The sequence below is a fragment of the Sturnira hondurensis genome, unplaced genomic scaffold, assembly GCF_014824575.4.
Source record: "Sturnira hondurensis isolate 20B ecotype Veracruz unplaced genomic scaffold, ASM1482457v3 Scaffold0000780, whole genome shotgun sequence".
Lineage (NCBI taxonomy): Eukaryota > Metazoa > Chordata > Mammalia > Chiroptera > Phyllostomidae > Sturnira > Sturnira hondurensis.
The window spans coordinates 17,088,834-17,111,049 of record NW_028073411.1 but is presented as its reverse complement, the minus strand read 5'-3'; the positions used below and the strand labels follow the sequence as shown (position 1 = coordinate 17,111,049).

General features: G+C 63.4%; 1 protein-coding gene across 3 annotated transcripts in view; it reads right to left on the bottom strand.

The window, feature by feature from the left end:
• HTRA3 (HtrA serine peptidase 3) overlaps window positions 1–19,007 on the bottom strand; it is a 29,492-nt gene extending 10,485 nt beyond the window's left edge. For all 3 annotated transcript variants that reach the window (XM_037046461.1, XM_037046469.1, XM_037046476.1), the window contains exons 1-6: window positions 18,391–19,007; window positions 8,212–8,311; window positions 5,530–5,752; window positions 4,151–4,345; window positions 3,516–3,548; window positions 1,833–1,947 (exon numbers count right to left, since the gene is read on the bottom strand). In XM_037046461.1, coding sequence (XP_036902356.1) covers window positions 1,833–1,947; window positions 3,516–3,548; window positions 4,151–4,345; window positions 5,530–5,752; window positions 8,212–8,311; window positions 18,391–18,775 — 1,051 coding nt within the window. In that variant the 5' untranslated portion in view covers window positions 18,776–19,007. The remainder of the gene's footprint in view (window positions 1–1,832; window positions 1,948–3,515; window positions 3,549–4,150; window positions 4,346–5,529; window positions 5,753–8,211; window positions 8,312–18,390) is intronic.
• Window positions 19,008–22,216: the final 3,209 nt, after the last annotated feature.

Here is a 22,216-nt window from a genome sequence, read left to right as displayed (position 1 = left end):
AAGCAGTGTGACTGTGTGAGTATTGGGGCTGGGTCAGGTGTGGGCCAGGTGGGCGTAGAGACAAAATGGCGGGAGGGGGAAGTTCACTCAATCTGAAAAGAAAGGTGGGGAGGCGGAGACCACCAGAAAACGTCCTGAGACCAGAAATTCCACCCTCCTCTGGGCGTGCCTTCACTCGGGAGAGGCACCTGCTCCCATCCAGGCCTCTCCCAGGTGCAAGCTCATGGCCATGATGAGTGCCCAGGGTGGGCTGGCCATCCCTGTGTAGATGGGGTGAGGAGAAGGGGGCTGAGAGAAGGGTGACTTCTAAGGATCAGGGAAGGGCTCCTCTCTCCTGGAGTGCAAGGTACCCTGCCTGGCAGTCTGCACGGCCAGAGGGCAGGAAGAGGAAGTGCTTAGGGATGGTAAGAAGGATGGATGGTGGATGGATGGGTGAGTAGATGGATGGTGGATGGATGGTGGATGGTGGATGGATGGATGGATGGTGGGTGGTGGATGGATGGATGGATGGTGGATGGTGGATGGTGGAGGGATGGTGGATGGATGGATGATGGATGATGGATGGTGGATGGTGGATGGATGGATGGTGGATGGTGGATGGTGGATGGATGGATGGTGGATGGTGGATGGATGGTGGATGGTGGATGGATGGTGGGTGGATGGATGGTGGATGGATGGTGGATGGATGGTGGATGGTGGATGGATGGATGGTGGATGGTGGATGGTGGATGGATGGATGGTGGATGGATGGTGGGTGGATGGATGGTGGATGGATGGTGGATGGATGGTGGATGGATGGGTGATGGATGGATGATGGATGGATGGATGGAGGGTGGATGGTGGATGGATGGTGGATGGTGGATGGATGGATGGATGGATGGTGGATGGTGGATGGATGGTGGATGGATGGTGGATGGATGGTGGATGGATGGATGGTGGATGGATGATGGATGGTGGATGGATGGGTGATGGATGGATGGTGGATGGATGGATGGAGGGTGGATGGAGGATGGATGGTGGATGGTGGATGGATGGTGGATGGTGGATGGATGGTGGATGGAGGATGGATGGATGGATGGATGGTGGATGGTGGATGGATGGTGGATGGATGGATGGTGGATGGATGATGGATGGTGGATGGATGGATGGTGGATGGATGGTGGATGGATGATGGATGGTGGATGGTGGATGGATGGATGGTGGAAGGTGGATGGATGGTGGATGGTGGATGGATGGATGGTGGATGGTGGATGGATGGTGGATGGATGATGGATGGTGGATGGATGATGGATGATGGATGGTGGATGGTGGATGGATGATGGATGGATGGATGGTGGATGGATGGATGGTGAATGGTGGATGGTGGATGGTGGATGGTGGATGGATGGTGGATGGATGGATGGTGGATGGATGGATGGTGAATGGTGGATGGTGAATGGTGGATGGTGGATGGTGGATGGTGTATGGATGGTGGTTGGATGGTGGATGGATGGTGGATGGTGGATGGATGGTGGATGGATGGTGGATGGTGGATGGTGAGTGGCTGGAAGGAAGGAAGCCCCAGGCGCTGATACCAGTGGAGCAGTGCAGACACGGGACCCCAAGCAGCTGGAGGTGGGATGTGAGGCCAGAGATCCCCAGCCCGTCTAGTGGGGCAGGCAGTGAACATGGCTATGCAGTGAGAAGGGGAAGACCCAAGAGGGGCCAAGACTCAGCAGTGAGCAAGGGCACACAGCACGGGCTGAAGGGCGGGTGGCCGTCCGTGGAAGGGTGGGAGACCCAAGCCTCGGTTCCACGTCCCTGGCCTCAGCCAGCCCTGAGGTGCTCTCTACCTTTGCCTTGCTTGTCCTGGAACTCTGTGAGGAACTGCATGATGCGGTCTGAGGGGATGGCGAAGGAGATGCCTGCCGTGACCTTGAGGGTGTTGATGCCAATGACCTCGCCGTCCTGGGTGTGGGGAGAGCAGAGCGGGCAGTCACAATGGCAGCGCAAACAGCGGCTGCCCCCAGCTGCGGGGCACGGTGTCCAGAGCTGACCTGGGCGGCGTGCCCCAGCCTGAGGAGGCTCAGGGACAGCGCAGAAGCTGTCCTGGAAGGACACTCTTGCACTCCCACCTGGATCAGGGCCCCCAGCTGTTGCACCGTTTTCCTCCACACCTGACCCCTCCTCCCTCACTGGACCGAGTCGGCCACCCCTTAGAAGCAGGGCCACTGACCCCAGACACCCCCAGGCAGTGTTATGCGGGGCCGGAGCCCAGAGAGGGATGTGATGAGGACTGTGGAGCGGGCCCCTCTGTCCCTTCCCTCTGGAGGCAGGTGGGTCTGGGAGGCTCTGTAGCATCCCCTCTCTCTTGTGGGTCCATCTGTTTGGAACGGGCCTCCCACCCTGACCCCCCCGGGGCCTTGGGCCGAATCCACCCTGGCCATCAGGGCCCATGTGCCCCTGGGAAGGCTGTTCTCCACAGCCTGGCACACACGCCCCTGCACCGCGTTCCTGCCCATCCCGGGGCAGCTTCCTGCCCCGGTCCCCAAGGGCCACCTTTGGGGGCAGAACTTTGCATCAAGGCACACCTCGTCTGCCTGGTCCCCTGAGTGCGTGTCCCTGCCTGGTCCTCTGGGATCTCAAGGTGGGAGGATCCAGGGGCCTCTCATCGGCCCTGTTTGCTCACCCCCCTGCACCCTGGACCCCCAGTGAAAGTCACCCACAGGAGCTTTCTCAAATGCCAGTGGGACGGACCCTGCTAAAGGCCCTCAGGGCTTCTCAGGGCGCAGCGTGGACCCCACCATCCGGCTGGCCGTCCCTCCCGCTCTGCCTCTCCAGCCACAGTGCCTGACCGGGACCCTGCCCCATCATGGCCCTGCTGTGCCCTCTTCCTCAGTGTCTCTCTCCCGCATGTCCACAGCCCAGAGTAGATGCTTCTGCCTCCAGGAAGCCCCCGGTCCCACGTCAGCTGCAAGGCCTCCCTGCCAGGCGTCCCTCCAGAGTGCTCTCCCTGCTCCTCACGCTGAACTATGGCTTGTACTCCTCGGACACCCTTCCTGCCCCGCCGTGCGAGCTCCCCAGGTGGGGGCTGCAGGGCGACCATTCCCCGGGGCTGGGGCTGTGAACCGAGCTTCCTGACTCACTCTGGACATCTTGCCTGGGACGAGAACAAGCCTGCCTTCGGGGCGGGCCCAGGACAGACCTGGGGGAGGGGACTTGAGGGGCACGAGCAAGAATGAGGACAGCCCCCCCATCTTGCAAATAAGCTCAAGGGTGGGAATTTGGGGGGTGACTGACCCCACCCTGTGTCTCCACAGCCTCAGGTCCCAGATGGGCATGTGGCCCTAGCCTGGCCGCTGACAGCCACCCTGTTCCTGGGGGGTATAGGGGGGCTAGGGCAGCACGTGGCTGGGCCACGTTTTCCTGTTCTCTCGCTCAGCTGCTTCCCTAACCGTCATCTCCACCCTAAAGCCACCCCCACTGCATGTGAGCCGAGCCCCGGAAAACTAGAGGCCCGTCCTGGGGACACTCACCAAGTTCACCAGCGGTCCCCCGGAGTTCCCGTACTGCAGGGGGAGAAACGCGGCGTCAGCGGAGCCCTGAGCCCCAACGGAGCATCCTTTCCCCTCCAACTCTCATTCTAACGGCCAGGGACGTGGCCAGATCTCTGTCCCCACCGGCATGGAAAGGCCTTGTCGTCGCCCCCCATCTCACAGATACGACAGCTGAGGCCCACAGAGGCCAAGTGGACAGCAGGCTGAGGCTTGGGTCTGACCCGGGCAGCACTCTCCACACGGACCGCCAGGCTCCTGCCAGTCTCAGCCACTGGGTGAAACAGGCCTCGGTCCTCACCCTGGGGCCTCAGGAGCCTCGACAATGGCTGACACCGCCGGTGGAGCACCCCAACCACCCACAGCTGCCTCTCCAGTCTGGCCAGGGGCTTGGTGAGCGCACACGGGCCATCCAACACACTACTGCCCATGAACACGCGGCCCCAGGCGTCCTTCAGGCGGGCGAGGACGACCCAGGGGCATGGCTGCGCCTCTGCATCCTGGAGGGCTGTCCCCGCCTCGAACCCCGGGGCAGACTGGCACCACGGGACTTTCCAGCAAGTGGATGCGAGCAGAGACAGGGTGGGCCCTGGGTCCCGCCCGGGGGACTGACTCACATTGATGATGGCGTCCGTCTGGACATAGTCCATGTCCGAGTCCCGGAGGCCCAGCTCCCTGCCGTCCCGCTGGGCTGTGCTAACGATGCCCGTGGTCACGGTGTTCTGCAGGGCGAAGGGGCTGCCAATGGCCACCACAAACTCGCCAGGCCGCAGGTCTGCCGAGCGGCCCAGCAGCAGAGCTGGGAGCTTTTTCTGGAGGAGGATGGGGGAGGGCTCAGGATGGAGGCTCATCGGAGCACCTTCGGTGGAGAGACCACAGCCAGACCACGGCCGGGCCCCCACAGGGCCATCAGGGTAAAGGTAAGGCAAGTCCCCAACGTGGACCAAGGCCAGGGTGGCCTCTGGCTGACCCATGGTGAACAGGAAGGACTCAGGCTGGCACCCGCTGACTGCAGGGCTTCCTAGGGTGGCCCACAGGGTCCATCACGGGAAGGATGCACTCGGGGTCCAGCTGGACACAGCCTCCGAGGCCACCGAATCCATTGGTTGGTCACAGGTCTCTCTGAAAATCTGACAGAAGCCATGTACACCAACCCCCAAAGGTGCACCATGCACACACTGGTGCGTGCGACCCAGAGACTGCGGGAGCCCCAGACCCCGCTCATCCCCTGGGGACCCTTGTTACAAAATCCTTGACCCCGCCGGATCTCTTCTCCCGGGTGGCCACACAGGGAAGCTGAGGACCCGAGCGACGAAGCAGCCCAACCAAGCTCTGCCGTCCCCCGCACACTGGTGCCCGACAACACAGCGGGGATGGGCCAGAGGGGTGCCCCGCACCTGCCAGGACCTGCAGAAGCGCCGGCACCCGCACCCACACACGTGGAATCGGCGCAGGCCGAAGCTCTGTGCCTGCAGCCACGTCAGTTTCCCAGCGCTGGTGTACCCCTTACATCCTACATCACCCCTGGGGGAGCTGGGGGGCCACGGGGCCCTCCGGGCACCACATCTGCAGTTTCTGTGGGTCTGGCGTTCTCTCCAGATAAGAAGCTGCTCAAGGAGGGATGACAGATGGCCAGGCCCAGGTCACAGGGGCCCCACCGCCCTCTTCACAGCAGCTGGGGGACCAGGGTGGAGGCAGAGGGACAGGACGTATGTCTCAAGGGTTCTCCATCAGCCTCCGTCACACCCACAGGACGGCTACACTCCTGCAGTCATCCCAGGAGGGAGAGTGTGGCCCTGGGCCTTGAAGGACCCCTGCATGACAGTGCCTGAGGGCAGAGGCCAGCAGCCTTGCGCTCGTCCGTCCTGACCCACAGCCATGCAAGCTGCCGGCCAGTCCCTGGGGCCGGGTCCCTCCAGCTGTCCACATGTGGTGGGGCTGCCAAGTTCCTACGCTCTGGCGTCAGGAGAGTGCCCCAGCCCAGCTGCCCACTCACATGGGGGTAGATCTTGATGGTGGCGATGTCCGACTTCTTGTCTATGTCCTTGATGGTGGCCTCATAGGTGTCCCCGGTCTGCAGCTGCACCTTGAGCTGCTGCCGGCCCGAGACGGCGTTGGAGCTGGACACCACGTGGGCATTGGTGAGGATCAGGCCAGCCTCCGACATGATGAAGCCTGAGCCGCTGGACAGGGGCACGTTGCGGCCGAACAGTGGGTGCCTGCGGGAGGGGACACAGTGACGGCCGAGCCTGCACGGGGTCCCCCATGCCCAAGTCCAAACACTGACTCTCCCGCTTCCTGGCCATGGCCTTGGCCAGGTCACTGTCTGTCTCGTTTTACAGCCACCAGGAGGGGCCGTAACGCTGGAACTGCCATTTGCTGGGTGAGACACGAGGCCATCGCGTCAGACCTGTGATGACACAGCTGACACTTGCCACTCGGACAACAGGACACTGGAGCCAGCCCAACCAGGGTGCTAATTGCAGGTGTGGCCTCCACTCACCTGCTTGCCCGTGGGCGGGCCGCCGTGCCTCGCCCCTCTGACCCCCGGCCTCCCCATCTGGGAAACTGGTGACAGCAATCTCCAGTCTGCTTGGGGTGGGGGCCAGGGCCTGCAGCCCTGGAGGCAGCGCATTATTGGCAGCAGGGGCAGTCACGAGCCGGTCCCCAGGGCACGTCAGTGTTCCCAGGCTCTGACTGCGGGGTGAGGGCAAGCACTGGGGAGGGGGGCCCACCACCACCTCGCCTCGGCCCTGCCCACGGCCAGCTGCCGGGAGCCCCAAGGGGCTGGCCAAGCAGTGCAGGTGGCGGGCTCCACTTAGAGAGTGCCACACCTTGCCATGCTTCCGAGGACACAGGGACAGGAGGAGCAAGGGACGTGGCAGGGCAACAGGGACCGAGGGGCAAGGCAGCTGGCGTGGGTTCGAGGTCAGTCCTCACTGATGGGTGACGATGCCCAGCCCTCTGAGAAGGAGCCACAGCCCTGTCCCAGAGCGGAGGGAGATGGGACCCAGGGCCTCCTCCAAGGCGGAGTGGGGGTGGGTGGGTGGGCGGGTCAAGGGCTCAGGGCTGGAGGTGGCTTTGCAGAAATGAGTGAGAAAACCGTGCGAGGGAAAGTAGGATGGGATTTCTCAGGGAAGTGAGTCTCTGGGCTGGGCGGGACCAGTGACCGCAGCTAGTGCCACCAAGCATTCCCTGTGAACCAGGGACGAAGCCACTCGATGCTCCTGGTAGGTGCCCTACAAGGTAGGTAGGTCTCCAGTTCACAGGTGGGGAAACTGAGGCACAGAGACATGAGTCACTTGCCAGGGCCAGGCCAGCAAAGGGCAGAGCAGGGGTGTGACCCTGGCATCCTGGGGACTTGGCTCCTCTCAGGCGACCACAGCCTGTGTCCACCCAGCTCTGTGTGTGCCCGGGGCAGGGCCGCACCTGAGAACCTGCCGCCGGTGCCTGCCTGGCTGACAGGCACAGCGCTCAGTGTTTGTCTGCAGAAGGGCCTGAGGCGGCCCAGGGGCCTGCTCACCAGGGTTGGGGTCATAGCGGAGCCATCCCCTGCTCGATGACCATCTCGCCTTGTCTGGGATCTCGTCTGTATCTGGGATCTGGCCCCCAGCCCTAGGACGCCAGCCTCTAAGGCCGAGGCGGAACCACCACTGCCCGCCGGGCTGGGCTGCAGTGAGCAGCGAGCTGGCTCAGGGCCTGGCCGGGCTCCTGCAGAGGCAAGCCCAGCTCCAGTCCAAGTCACCTGCAGGGCCAGGGACCTCGCACGAGTGCCACTTAGCATGTTCAGTGGCAATTTCCTTAATGACACATCTCAGGGTCTGGGACCCACAGAAAGGCCACTGGGGTGGGGGTCAGAGTGGGGCAGAGGGTGGGGCCCGGCTCTGAGGCCCAGGGAACTCAGTCACCCCCACTGGGCACTCAGCAGCTCTGGGAGCCCAGGGAAGGGCCCAGGCTCTGACCCCACAGGCTGGAAGTTGGGACACACCAGCCTACTCTGGGGGCATGGGAAGATGCCAAGGGTGAGAGAATGGAAGGGTCTTGGGGTGCAGGCACTGGGGGATGGCCAGGGCCTGAGTCTCAGGGTGAGTCCCACAGGTGCTTGCGTCTCTCTCATCTGAGGGGGGACCCTGCTTCAGGGCTGTCTGAGCAACTTGGGCAAAGCAGCCACCGCCGAGGGGACACACAGGAGGTGTCTGAGGGGACTGCTGTTCTGACAGGGCCGGGCTCCCGCCTCCCGTCTGCTCACCCTGGTGGCTCACTGCCGCTGGTGGGCACCGGGCCTGCCCTCCAGAGATGGGGCAGTGACGCCCAGTGACCAGGACTCCTCCTGGGCATGCTTGGGCCCGGCGAGCAGGGGACCCTGTGCCAGGGCCAGGGACCCTGCTCATTCACTAAGCTTTCCTCCACGGCCCTCTGGAATGTAACACGTAGTAGCTGCTCAGTGAAGCCGGTTGCTTGCATGAATGAAAACAACCGCAGCTGCCACTCGCTGCACACCGGCCAGCACCTACAGCTCCATGGGCAGCGAGGTTGCTGCCTGCGTCCGGGGGTTGGGGCGGGGTTTGCCTGACCACAGCCCACCCTGGCTCCTACTGCCCCCAGTGCCAGCATGAAGTCCAGTCTGGGCCTCAGCTGATGGAGGGGATGCCTCGGACAGGGAGGGGACTCCACGCACCTCAGGAAGAGCTCGATGTGGACCACTGCTGGCGCGATCTTCTCCACCACGTCGGCAATGAAGTTGAACTTGTACCTTGGGCTGCTCAGCTTGTGGAGACCTGCACTGGCAGGAAGAACCCGGGGCCTCAGTGAGTCCCAGATGCCACCCAGAGCCTGCCCGGGGGAGGGGCAGGAGGCTCCCCCGCAAAATCCCCCTGGGTTCATGGCCCTCTGGGGACACCCCATGCCTAGCAGTGTGGTGACACCCACACATCGGGAATGGAGCTCACTCTCCCCCAGAACTGTTAATGCCGAGCTCCCTGACATTGCCTCCCTGGAAGCTGCCCGGCCAGCCAGGAGGTTCAGACAGGTTAACACACTTGCCCTGGGCGGCACAGCACTGACAGGCCACTCAGGCTGCGTCTGGGCTGGTCCCTTGGGCCCTAATGCTTGCATCGAACACGCGGCAACCCTGGCACCGGAACCAGCCCCGGCCCTGCCCTGGGGTCCTACCCCCTGAGCTGCCCTGGCTGACCTGCCCAGGCCCGTGGGGGCCACCCTGGGCCCCCATCTGCATTTCACTTGGCCCCACCCCAGCCTGACTTGCCAAGCTATTCACAGACTTCTCTGGAACCTTCCCCAGCTCGGATTTCTGCTGCTGTCAGCAGGCCTGCCGCCTGCTGGGGCCACAGGCTGGAGGCACGTTGTTGGCACGAGGCCCAGGCCCTTGGTCCCCCTGCTGAGGGCCTGTGCCAAGGTGCCCTGGGCCCCCGCCAGTGACGGGTGCTATCTAGAGCCCCAGCAGTGGTCCTTTGGGCTCAAATGCCTGGGCCTGGAGGCCGGCACGGTCACTTTCCAGCTGTGCAGCTTTGGGCAAATCACTCCCCCTCTCTGAGCCTTGACTCTTCATTTAAAATGAGACTGAAGACCCCGTGCCCCCACCTGTAGAATTTGGCACCGTCTGCAACTTGTGCTGTGTGAAGCTCCCTGCGGGGGACGCCACCACCCACCCTGCCACCCTGACGTCGGGGAGCAAAGCGGGCCCAACCCGTCACGTCCAGTGTGGCAGCTGCTGCCTCTCTTGTCCACCCTGGCGGTGACTGAGCGTCGGGGTCGAGAGAAAGCCTGGCTCTCTGGGTTGTCCAAAGGGACGGGGGTGACGCTGAGTGCTGGGAGCTGGCCCGGGCCCACCGTTGTGCCCAGAGGCTGCAAATGCAGTCCCTCCCCTTGTCTCAACAAATGTCTCGATTGTTCAGAGGCAGCCGAGGACGGCCCTCCATGTTCCAAGTGGGGAAACTGAGGCTCAGCGGGAGGAATCTTTTGGCCCGAAGACACACATCTTGTGAGAGGAGAGGCGGGCTCCCTTCCTTGGGGGCCTCTCACACCCCTCCCGGTGCCCACACACTGACCCTTCGACTGCGCCTCGAGCAGCCGCGGGCACTGGCCACAGGGCATCCGCCAGCCTGAAATCAAAGGCCACCTGCCTGGGAGAGGGAGCCCGCTTCCGGCCACCACCTGGCTCCTTGATAGTCCTGCAACGGGCAGCCAGGGGCCATGGTGCCCAGAGCCTTCCTCGTAGAGGCAGGCCCCTGGGTGGGGCGGGGTAAGGTTGGAGGCGGGTTACCAACCAGCCTCTTCAAGCCGGGGCTCTGGGCCTCCAGCACACGTGGGTGCTCGGCACGGCTGCCCCACTCTGGGCAGCCCATGCTCCCAGGCACTCCGAGGGTGAGGCTGCCCACTAGGCAGCCCAGCTCCGCCTGCCCTGCCCGCGGCCCTGGGAGCCCGCACTTGTCCCCGAGACTACAGGCAGGAGGAAGGGGGCCAGGCAGACCCTGCCCCCTGTCCAGGTCTGTCTCCAACATGACACCCCCTACCAGGCCATCCCCATGGCCCGGGGCCCTGAAGGACCCCGAATTCAGGCTGGCAGGGATTGGGGGGATCTGGCAAGGTCTGCAACTCTTCCATACATACCCAGGCTTGACTTACCCCAGCCTGAGGCTCATGCCCCACTGTTGTGCTGGGGCAAGCTGTCCCAGGTGGGCAGTCCCAGGTGGGCGAGGCCAGGCGTCACCCACCGCCCCACACTGTGTCACCTGCTGGGCCACTTACCCTGAGTTTCTGCTTTATCACCCACCACTCTGCCTTCATGTGCAAGGACCACTCTCCACTTCTCCCACCCCAAAAGCTCCTGGGCACAGTTCACATCCCACCTCCTCCAGGCAGCCCTCCAGCAGACTTCTCCCAGTCAGAATGAGTGTCTCCCTGCTCAGGCTCCCAGCACAATGCCTCCCCCATGGCTCTTCTGTGCAGTGTGTTCCACCCACGAGTGCCAAGGGCCTTTTGCACATGCACTTTGTGCTGGTACAGCCTGTGACCAGCCACACACGTCAGTGTGGCCAGTGAATGGACAGAGGGAAGCCCGCGGGTGCCCCTGGCCCTAGGCCTGGAATGGCACACTGGGCAGCGGAACAGCACCCGCAAAGGTCCAGCATCACATGTGAAGGCAGCTGCAGGTGGACGTGGCTGACCCGGACTGGTGCCTTGCGTGGCTAACACAAGAGAATCACATGTCTGATCAGAAAAGGCCATGTTCCCACATGGCCTCACTCTGGCTCTCAGAGGCTTCCACACGGGGGCTAGAAGCCCCTAAGGCACATCCATCCACCCCCGTTGGCCGGGCCCAGGTCCCATGGGCCCAGGGAGGCCACGAAATGCCCCGGCCACCGAGGCCCTGACCTTGTGCCACCGGAGATCTGGGCGGCCTGGTGGCCTCTGTCAGACACTGTTCTTTGAATGTGGTCTCTCTATAGACCACTTAGAACAGGCGACCCTCAATTTTCCACGTGATTTTTAAAAAATCACCCTTTGTCAAATCCCCAGGAGTCAAAGGCTGACAGGAAATACATCAAAATAGTTCATGGTGGCAGGGGAGCTTGGGGTGATTTTGTCTTTCATGGACTTTCTAAATTTTCTACCACAGGCAAATATATGCAGATATATCTGAACAAATAGAAAAGAGAGAGAGGAAAGCGTGGTGGAGAGCTGGGGCCGGGGCCGGGGTGGCAGCGGAAAAGGCGGGCGCTGCAGCACGCTGTCCCCAAGGACGGGCTGCAGCAGCCCCGGGCGAAGCTGGCGCGTGCACCTCCCACCAGGAATCAGTGCCTCCCGTCTGCCTCCCCCGGGACCCAGCACAGGCAGGCGGGACCTGGAAACAGCCGATTCAGAAGGATGGGAGTGGGGGCAGGGCAGGGAGGGCAGGCTGCTGCCCTTGACCCCTCTGAAGCAGCACACAGCAGGTCTGCAAACACCACAGAGCCAGCAGGTCTTGCAGGAGCAGCCTTCCAAGTGCAGCGTCATGGCCAGGTTCCAGGCCAGGACCCTGAGGCTGGAGGCAAAGCTGAGTGGGGGTGGGGACAGGCCTGGCACTGGCCCACCGACTGCAGGCTGTGCCTCCCAGACCCCAGGACCTGAAGTACCCTTCCGGGCTCCCAGGTCAGCCAGCTGGTGACAGGGACTCAGCCAGGCCCTGGCCCTTTAAGCTGATGGAGGCGGGGGAGGGGCGAGGGGAGGGCGGGTTGCGGGGGAAGGGCCTGGTTCCTGGTGCTTCTCCCCCACATGGATGAATCACCCCTGAATCAGTGGGAAGGGAGGACTCGGTTCCCACTGCCACTTTCCACATGAAAACCTCGGCCCCGGGCTGGGAAGCAGACTGTTTGTTTATTTGGGGGCTGGACAACCCCCACCCCACCCCGTCCTCGTCCTCGAGCCAAAGCTCTGAAGTCAACAGTCAGTCTCGACCAGACTCAGCTGCTCGCGTTTTTTGTTTTTTCAAAAATAAACTAATCCGCAGGCCTTGGGTGGTTCAGTCGAGGAACTTGTCAGAGGAAAGCCATCGGGCCAGGTGTCCCAAGGCGCCTCGGGGGACAGCAAGGGCCCCACTGGGAAGGAGGGGAGACACAGGCTGGCACTCCACCTGCTGGAGCAGCGTCCCGCACAGCCGGCGGGGCCGCCAGGAGGGCTCCGGGACAGCGCCCACCCCGAGGTGGCTTGCTCTGTGCCGGCTCTGGACAGTCCTGACTGCCTCGGACAGATGGGGAAACGGAGGCGCACACCCCTGCAGGCCCCCTGGGTGCGGCCAAGTGGGCCGTGTGCCCCACAGCCCAGGACTACTGCAGACCAACTGCGCATGCCACCCCCGCCGCGCCCCTGCCTGGCCCTGGCACCCAGTCCCACAGGCCCTGTCCCTCCGTCCCCTGCCTCGTGCACCCAGAAGACTAATGTCACCCAGTGGTTAGCCACAGCCCAGGGACGGATGGGCCGTCCTCGGGTGAGGTCCGGGACCATGCCGGTCTGCCCATGATAGTGACCACAGCCTGCAGTCCAGGCAGCCACTTCCCAGCAGCACCCTGTGGCCCCCGGGGGTCCGGGTTCCCTGCAGAGCTGCGCCTCACTTGCTGCCACTGTCCCCCGCCCCCTGGCTCTGCTTCCCTGAGCACACAGGCTCTGGAAGGCCCCTGGCCTCCACCCCTTCCCTCGTCCCTCGAGGCCGAGGCCCGGACAACACACTTCCTCTCGGGAGCTTGCCTGACTCAGAAGACTTCGTGGCCTCCTCTCCCCACAGCTGGCTCCTCCATCTGTCCCGGTGGCCTGGGTGTCCCTGACCCACAGCAGGGAGCATCCAGAGAATGAGTAATGAGTGGATGAGCAGGGAGTGCCTGATGTCCTCCAGGGACAGGGGAGCAGGGTCCCCCAGGGCCCCCAGCACCCACCCAGGCCCCGCCCCCACCAAGCCAGGCTGTGGAGCCCCAGGAGCCCCTCCCGGTCCAATCAAGCTCCCAGACAGGCCCTGTGTTTTTCTTTCTCTTGAAAAACTTGCCTGTCCCCAGTGAACCTTCTCCCTCCAGCCAAGGACAGCGGCTTCAGATCCCACAGGGTGATGGTGGGCGGGGGGCTGGTCCCTGTCCCTAGGACCCAGCCTTGGCTCCACCCCCCCGGCCACGCCCACGGTGGATGGGCTTGGGGCATGAAGGTTGCGAGCCCTCCCCGCCTGTCTGCAGGGCAGGAGCCCTCAGCCTGTCACTCAGACGAGGCCAAGAGGTTCCTAGAGGACATGAGACAAGAGACCCACCCTCGGCCCACAGCCAGATCCCTTGTCCCCCGCCCCAGGCTTCTCCAGTCCTCAGACAACAGGACTGGCGACTCCCTCATGGGGACCTAGGACTGGCTCTGGGCCAGCCTGGCGGCTCCAGCTGCGGTTCCCTGGGGGCTGCATTCAGCCCTGAGGAGGAGGCCACTCTTCTTTATCAAAGTCCGTCTGCCCACCCGCTCCCCTGCAGCTGAGGCAGGGCTCCAGGCCACCCACAGGGTCCACCACACCTCGAAGCCAAGGTGGGGTCAGTCCGGACCTCCTTCTCTAGGAGGTGCCCCTGTCCTGACGGGCCCGCCCTCGGGCTCCCCCCTCCCTGGCCCCTCCCCTCACACCCACGAGCTCCGTCTACATCAGAAGCCTGGCCCGTCCACCTCTAGTTGTGGAGGTATGGATGTCTGTCAGCCTCTACGCCCCGCAAAGCACTCTTCGTTCGCCCTGTCACAGGCTGTCCCATGAGCCAGTGAGGGGGACCACTGCCATCCGTGTCACAGATGAGGAAACTGAGGCTCGCAGAGCCTAGGAGGCCTGCAGGGGCTGGCTACGGGCAGCGGTGGGGCTAGGACGCGTTCCCGGGGAGCTGGACGTCGGGAGCAGAGCCGGGTCCCAGTACTGGCCCTGCCCACAGGCCTTGGCGCACCGCCGGCAGGGCCGCGCCACACTGCTTCGGGGCCACCTGTGTCCCATGCTACAGCTGGCATTGATGTTTAGGGCCACACACACATCCTGGCCATATCTCCGCTGCCCTGAGGACAAGTGATCAGTGATTTTATTCTCTTACTTGATTGTTCGAAACCCTCCCTGAAAGCAAGCAGAGGCTACTAACTCGGGTGTCTGAGGCCCCGGGTGGGCAGAGAGCTACACGGCAATCAGGGGCTCCGGGCTGGAGTGCCCAGGGGGGCTCGCCACCCCGCCCTGAGTTTATTCTGGCAGAGGGCTGCGTAAGAGTGCCTGCACACGTGTGTGTAATGTGAGCGAGAGACTGGGCCTGTGTTTCGCCCTCGACCCTGGTAAACCTGGTGGCTGCTCTCCCTCAAAGCAGGTCACAGGAAGAGGTGGCACTCAGACCCTCGGTCAGGACAGACGCAGAGGCGGCTCGGCCAGTGGCCTGCCCGCTCCTCCGTCCAGTCCACAGGGATGCGGGGCCCCCACAGCGGCGAGCTGGGGGACAGCTGAGGGGTGGGTGCCAGGCCAGTGCCCTGGGCCGGCCACTCCTCTCCGGCCCTCCCTGGCTGGCCTCCTGTCCCCCGGCGGCCTTGGTGCGGTGGCCCAGCCAGGGACAGATGCTGTAGCTCAGCTCTGCCATCCCAAGGGGGGGGGGGGGAGGCGAGGAGGAGGCGTCCTCTAGCTTGACTTGCTAAGAGGATTAAAAATCAAAAGCCAACCCAAGCTCTTAAATAAATAAAGCTGAGAGCTGCGGTAGGAGCCTACTCAGGCTTGCACAATAAAAGCTGATTATTAAACGCCACGTCATAAACCACCCCAGGGCTCCATGTTCTGAATTCAGGGCGCACTCCCAGGCCTGTCTGCAGGCAGGTGAGGCAGAGTGGTGTCTAGGGCCCTTGGTTCTGGGGCAGAAAGGGGGCCTCTTCTCTGTGTAGGCCTTCACCTTGACTTTTACTATCCCCCCATAGTGGCATTCCTCCACACCAGGGCGTGGCACTGCCTCCTGGAGAGGTGGTGAGCCCCCCCGCCACTGGATGTATGCAAGGATGGTTGGGAGGGCTGCAGGAGATTCCCACAGAACGAGGACTCACAGCACCTACTGGGTACTAGGTGCTGGGCCAGGCCCAGCAGGGACCAAACAGACCGGTAGCCCACCCTGCAAGGCCCAGAGCCTGGTGAGATAGAGAAGGCTCTGCATCGGACGGCGGTGTGAGGGTGTAAGTGGAGCCCAGGGTGTGCTCACAAGGATAACGAAGGGGGTGACCAGGCGTGATGGTCAGGGCAGGTGACTCCAGGGTAGAGGGACATCCAGGCCAAGGCAGGATGAGGACTCGGCCATGGGAAGGGGAGGGAACGAGGACTCTGGGCAGGGGTGCAGCCTGTGCAAAGGTCCTGGGGTGGGAGGGAGCCCAGAGCACACAGGATGAGGCGGTGTTCAGGATGGGAGGGGCCAGATGGCATGGGACTCGAGGGTGAGGGTAGGTGTTGGGGAGCTGGTGAGGCGTCCCACTGGTGACAGGCAGGGCAGATTTTGCAAGGCCGTCCTGGTGGCTCTGCACAGAAGTGCTGGGGGCGGGGGGGAGAGTCAGGGATGAACGGGGAGGCCGTCATCACCAGGGCACCAGGAGCGATGCCCAGCTGGGGACACGTGCCAAGGTGGAGCTAAAGCCTCACTGTGGGAGCAAGCTCAGTAACAGCGAGGAGCGGTGGGTCAAAGGTGATAAGGCTTCGGACCTAAGCGCCACAGCCAGCTGACACACAGGACTGCAGCCCCAGACCCTATCTTTAGCTCCTGCTTAAAGTTGCTTAAAGGCCCTTAGACAAGGTGGGCATGGGTGCACGCCAGGACAGGCCTGGTGAGGGTCAGCTGGGGGTGGGCAGAGACTTACCCACTGCGATGTGGGGGCACCGCTCAGCAACCTCTGGCCGGTCCCTCCAGAGGGCAGAGGGGGAACCTGCCAGTGATGCTCTGTGGAAGTTGAAGGGAGTGGAGCTGGAGACCCAGGCCTGGCCTGACCCCAGGTGTCGGGCGGGGACCCTGCTGCCTCCCAGTGGCAGGAGAAAGCCTGGAACCCCAGAGAGTGTGGCGTTCAAAGCCAGCCAGACCTGAGGCCAGGCCCAGCACAGTCACTTCCCGGCCAACTGACTTCAGACAAGTCACCTGCCCTCTGCCTCCTCCACGGACACATCTGAGGTGCAGGAAGGACCAGATTCGCAGAGGCAAATGAGCCTGTGTTGGCGAGAGACCGGCCCAGCAAGGACTCCTCGGGGGGGGGGGGGGGCNGCCGCCATGGCGGCGGGGGGGGGGGGGGGGGACTTTTCGGAAATCCGTGTGTCCGGGCCCCGTGGCCCTCCCAGGACTCCCAGAACCCGGGACTGCTGGCTTTCCGCTCTGCCCCCAGGCCTTGCCGCTCCTCGCTCACTTTGCCTGGCCAGACCTGCTCCCGTACCGCTGCACGGAGGAGTCCCGACCCTGCAGCTAGGACAGACTGGGGGAGGCAGGAGCTGTGATACTAGTACATGACGTCACAGGCAGCCCATTGACGCAACAACTCCCGATACTCGCTACTCTCACCCTCACTTTCCAGGTGGGGGGTGCAGGCCCCCTGACCCGTCTCAGGCCCTTATGAGTAAGGGGCCCTCACACCTGGGCCGCCTAGCCCATGATGTCCCCACCCAGCCATGTCCCAGGCCCAGCACTCCCTGCTGCCTGCTGAGCCATCCGGGGGCTGTCTGTGGTCAGCAGGCTGCCTCCGTCTCCCCACCCTTGGAGATTCCCCAGGGCACAGTGTCTGCCTCATGGAGGGGCCTTGTCATCAGCCCAGGGCCAGCCCAGCCACAGAGAAGCTCACATCACAGGGGCAGACACCGTTGGTCAAGGAGCAGGCCTCCACCCTCCCGCCTGCTCCCAAGACCCGGAGTCTCACTGTAGTAGGTCTACCACATGGCGGGGTTAGGGTTGGGGGTTTCTGCCGACACAACCAAGCTGCAGTGGGCAGGCGCCCACCCTGAGCCCTCCATCTCCCAGACCCGTCAGCGTGGCCCAATTTGGGCCCGCCAGTACCAAGCCCTGAAGCAGATGGGCCACCCCAGATGGGCCTGCAGCACCCATTCAAGGCCCAGCACCCATCTCCCTGACAGCCAGGGGCACCACACCCTCCTCCCGAGGGCCAGCCCCATCTAACTCCCCATCCAGGGAGAGTGCTGGGAGCAGGTCGGGCGTGTTCTCCCCGCAGAGCAGCGCTCTCTGTTAAAATTCCCCTGGGAAGCCCTGGGTCCTGTCGTCAGTGTGCACATGCGTGTTTTCTCCCTGCAGCCTTTCTCAGAACCTCCGATGGAGTCATGTGTGACTCCCCCTGCCTTTTTAGGGGCCCGGGCACTTGTTTTCAGAGTACCAGGCGTCGTGGGAAGCCTGGCCTACAGAACGAAGTCTGAGCCATTGGCACCAGGCTGTGGCTACTGGTCACCTGCCAACTCGCCCCACCTTGGGTGACACACACATGCACATGCACACACACAACACACTCGGGCACAGGCACCCGCCCCACACACACACCAGGTGCTCGGGGCGATCTGCCCCGCCCACTCGCCCACCTCAGACAGCCAGCCTACCCGAGCTAGTCTGTGTGACCCCTCTTTCCACACAATCTTCCCCGCCAGCTTCCTGGAAGGCTGTCCCAGGCCGAGAAGCCCCCCATCCCCGAAGGCTGCCCCATCCCCCCGAGGCTGCAGGCTGAGGGCTCACACAAGTCTGACCCATGACCTCGGGGCCCAACACAGGGCATCTGAGAATACCTTTTGACCTTGTGTGGGAGCCTGCCTTCCTAAGGGACAGCTGAAACAAATAAGGGGACAGCGGGATTTTCTAGCATTTTCTTTCATGCACAGGGTCAACCTGTGTGCATGCCAGCCAGGGCCAATTCCAGGTCGGGGTAGGGGCAACTTGGGGTCTGCAGGGCTGCGAAGCTCCCTGCCCCAAGCCCCTGCCCACGGAGTCCCACTCGGTGCCGGCTCTGCTCACTGTTTCCAGACAGCCCGAGGGAGATGTGCCTTTAAGTGCAGCTAAGAGGAAAGAAAACCCCGAGTATTGCTCGAGAGGGCACCCAGCGGGGGGCGGGGCGGGGCGGGGCGGGGAAGGGAAAGATTGCTCTTCCTCTGGCACCTTGGCGGACCTTGGAGACAGCCGGGTAACCCCTCTGGGCCTCCGTTTCCCCATCTGGAAAACCAGAGGGCTGGCTAGATGATTTCTAATGGGCGCCCCAGTTGTGCCCAGGCATGGCAGACCTTGAGGCTCTACCCTAGCTCTGAGCCTCAGTTTCCCCAGGAGAGGGCTTCAGGTCCCCTCCCCCGCCCCTGCCTGAGGTCCGCCCGGGCGGGAGCACTTACCCAGTGGGCAGGCCCCCTTCTGTAGCTGGCGCACCGGCGACCCAGAGACCTGCAGTGACCGCCGGCTGGCCGCCTGCAGTGCGCACACGTTGGCATAAGTGTGCCCGTCGGTGCCGCACACCGCGTGCGCCCAGCGGCAGCGACACACGCCACGCGCGCACTCTAGGCTGTCCCCGCACAGCGAGTCCAGGGGGCCGCCGCAGGGCTCGCCCTCGCTGGCGGCGCACACCAGGCAGCAGTTGCAGAGATCCGGCACGTAGCCGCCGGGGCAGCGGGGGCTCGGGCACCGCGACACATCGCAGCGCGCGGGGCACGGGGCCGCCGGGGGCTCCCGGGCCAGCGCCAGCTCGGCCAGCGCGGCCAGCAGCAGCGCCCGCGCCAGCATAGCGGACGGGTGGGCGGCGGCAGACGGGGACGCGGAGGACCGGCCTGGGGCCGGCGAGGACACCGAGGCTGTGTCCAGGCCAGAGGTCCGGCTCCTGCGTTGAGGCCGGGGACGGGCGCGGACCGCTTGCGCCAGAGGGCTCTGGCAGGCGGGTGCCGGGACCGCAGGAACCTGACCGACCCGGACAGGGTCTCGAGGAAAGAAGAGGCACCCGCTCCCTCCGGGCCGACAGTCTGTGCGCAGCGGGCCCCAACGCATTTAAAGGCAAAACTCTAGCCGGCCCGCCCCCTCCGCCAGCCCCGCCCCGTCCCAAACCAGCCCGCGCCTGGCCTTCCGGGCCTGGACCCACCCGGCGGCAGCGGCTGCGGCAGCAGTACTGGGCCTTCCTGGTCTCGGAAACTCGTAATGGACATGCTGGTGACCTGGAGGGGTGGAAGCAGCGGGGAGGGGGAGCCACCAGGGTGCAGGTCTTGGGCTCCCCTGGAGTCCCTGTGCCAGGCATGTTGGTGTCCAGGGTTCCAGGGCCCTGAGCTGCTCCCCTCCCCATAGACATGGACAGGTCCAGACCCTGCAGCTCCTCCTTCCCAGCCTGTCCCTCCCCCTTGTCCCCCAACTCCCCCCAGGCCTCCTCACACAGGGCCTAAGCAACCCAGATCAGAGGTGATGGAAGCCCCTCTGGCCTCCACCTGTGTCAGGGACAAAGCCTCAGGAAGCGCCTGCCCCTGCAAGGACTCCCAGGTCCTTAGAGCCCGGAGGGCGCCCTCTCGGGCTCAGGGCCGTCTGTCAGGGCTCCCAGCTCTGTGCCTCTGTCCCCTTCTTGGTCATCTCACACAGGAGTTGGGGGGCACAGAGTAGACGGTGGGGTGCAGTTTATGCTGGCAAGCACTCTATGCTGGGCACAAGGCTAACAGAAACTGGAAGCTGTTCCATTTTCCTTATTCTGTCCACAGCCTCTGAGGGGCCACTTCAGACTCAGCACCTTGCCCTGAGTGGCCCAGAGCCTGGTGACGAGGATGCGAGGCCACTACCAGGAGCTGGTCATCACCCAGTCAAAGGCTCCAGAGGCAGAAGCGAGTGAGAGCAGGCACCGTGGGGCAGTCGGGAGGAGACTCCCACGGCTGCAGTCCGTGTGGTCCCCGCAGGGAGCCCCTGGGCCCCTGGAAAAATCTGGGGAGCCCTGCTCAGAATGGTGTTTTTTAAATGCACTCAGCAAACTCACGGCCTTGCAAAGGGAAACAATGAGATTGGAGTGCACTTAGCAAAACAACGAGTGAACCCACGATGTGCCCCCGGGCCTCTCTGAACACGTTATTAGCCATCCCCGGCTGGTGGCAGGATAGCAGTGAGACTTCCAAGCAGCAGGGAGCAGAAGGGCATCGGAGCTGCCCTGGTGACACAGCGTGGCGCGGCACACCTGTGCTCTTCCTGGGGGACAGGGCCTCAGGTACGCTGTGGCTCAGAGCTGCCTCCCCACTGAAGGAAGCTTCGGGGAGAGATGCTGGTGAGAATCGAGATGTTTGTTTTCATGCAAGTTCATGGGCACACAGATTAGGAACCCTGGGCTCAGAGGAGGGGGAGAGTGCTGGGAGTGGGATCTGGGGGACTGAGGGGGTCCTAGTTTGAGGGCTGTGGGCCCCTTGAAGGACAGGGAGTGCCTGCTGAAGGATCAGACAGGTGTGTTGGAGGCTCAGGGGTGAGCACCCACGGAGCGGCGTGGCTGTGGTGGCCACAGGTAGGTGGGGCAGGAAGCGGGCTGGGGCCTCCCCCGGATGAAGGGCAATGGGATGTGGGTTTCTGTGTCAGAAACCTGGAAGTGCATTTTGGTTTGGAGACGTTGGCAGGGGTGGGAGTGTGGGGGTGGGGGCCTTTCCTTGGAAGAACCCTAAGTGACAGGGTCCAGAGTTCACATTTCTAGACCTTTCTTGCTTAAATGGGGAAACCGAGTCCAGAGAGGTGGCAGGGCTGGCTGTCGCTGCCAACCAATGCCCGCAGGTCCTGTCCTGTTCAGCACTGACAGCGCCTGCCACTGTGCAAGCCCTGCGCGGTTCGGGGGCCTCTGCACGCGACGTTTCACGCACTGGTCCCGGCCCGTGGGGGTGGGGGCTTCGACCCCTGGAGCGGGGCTCTGGTCGGTGAAGGCCACCGCACGTGGCAGGCTGGGACTCAGGCCTGGGTCTTCCTGCCCATCAAGTCCGGCTTCTGGCCTGATCTTTGCCACCACCCTGCACAGGGGATGTTTTTTCCTTGGACAGAGGGGAAGCTGGGCCGAGGGAAAGGACACCCAGGAGCTTCCCTACTCCACTTGGAGCCTGGAGCAGTCCCCTAGAGTTCCCTTGGTTCTCCCCAGCCTGGGCTGCCTGCTGGAAGAGGCGGGGAGAGCTTGGGCTGGCCCAGGCCCAGAGTATTCTGTGTGGCTTCAAAAAAGGGAATCGGGTTCCAGAACCAGGCAGGTGAGGGATCCAGGGGAAGCAGCGCCCCCTGCTGCTCCCTCGCTTCCCTGCTTCTGGCTCGGCCAACCGGACCCAGCAGAGGCTTCTACTTCTGTTACCTGGGATCTGCGCCTCACGTGGGCCAGCGACCCTTGGAGCCCAGGGTGCGCCCAGGTGATGCTGTCTGGAGGTTGGAGGCTGCTCCTCCGGTCAGGACCTGCGGGGACGTGGGGGCTGCTAGTGTGTCCGCGCACTGCGCCTGGCCCTCTCTCGAGTGTTATCACAGTCCCTTCTCCAACCAGCGCTGGAGGCTCGTTCCACTCACATACACTTACCACTTGCTTGTTTGTGTTCACTCCCCTGTCATCCCCCCAATAGTCAAGGCTCTCACAAACAAGAACAACATAAGAAGGAGAGGCGAGAACCAGAGTAGGGCCTAATGGAGTGGTAGGAACAATGAGAAGCCAGGGGTGAGGTTAATACACACATCCTTGTCAGGAGATGCTGCCTTGGAGTGTGTGCCCATAAATGCTGCTCTGAGGCTCCTGGCAGCCAGGGCAAAAAGGGAAACAGGACGCCTGTGTGATGACCACGAGCCGAATGCTTCAGAGCAGCCTGGTATGAATGATCAGGAGGGGAGGAGGGCTCCTCAGGGAGAGAACCGTGGGACGTCCTGGCAGGACCTTCCACCTGGAGTCCTGTGGGAGACTCCTCTGTGGGGACTGCGGGCAAGACAGACTGGGGATCCTGCCAGAAGCCCAGTGAGTCAGCCAGAGACTCTGCTGTTCCCAGGGGAGGTGGGCGGGGAGCACCTACTTCAACAGTAGTGTCCAAGCTTGGCAGAATGACCTAGAAGCTAACTCAGGAGCAGGGGCCTGCTGTTAAGGTTGGTGAGAAGTGGCCTCCCTCGCCCTCTCATGAGAATGCCTTCCCCATGCCAATTCCCTGTGTCCCTCCACCAACACATGTCACCACAGGTGGAGAGCCCCGTGAAGCTCCCCCACGGGACGGA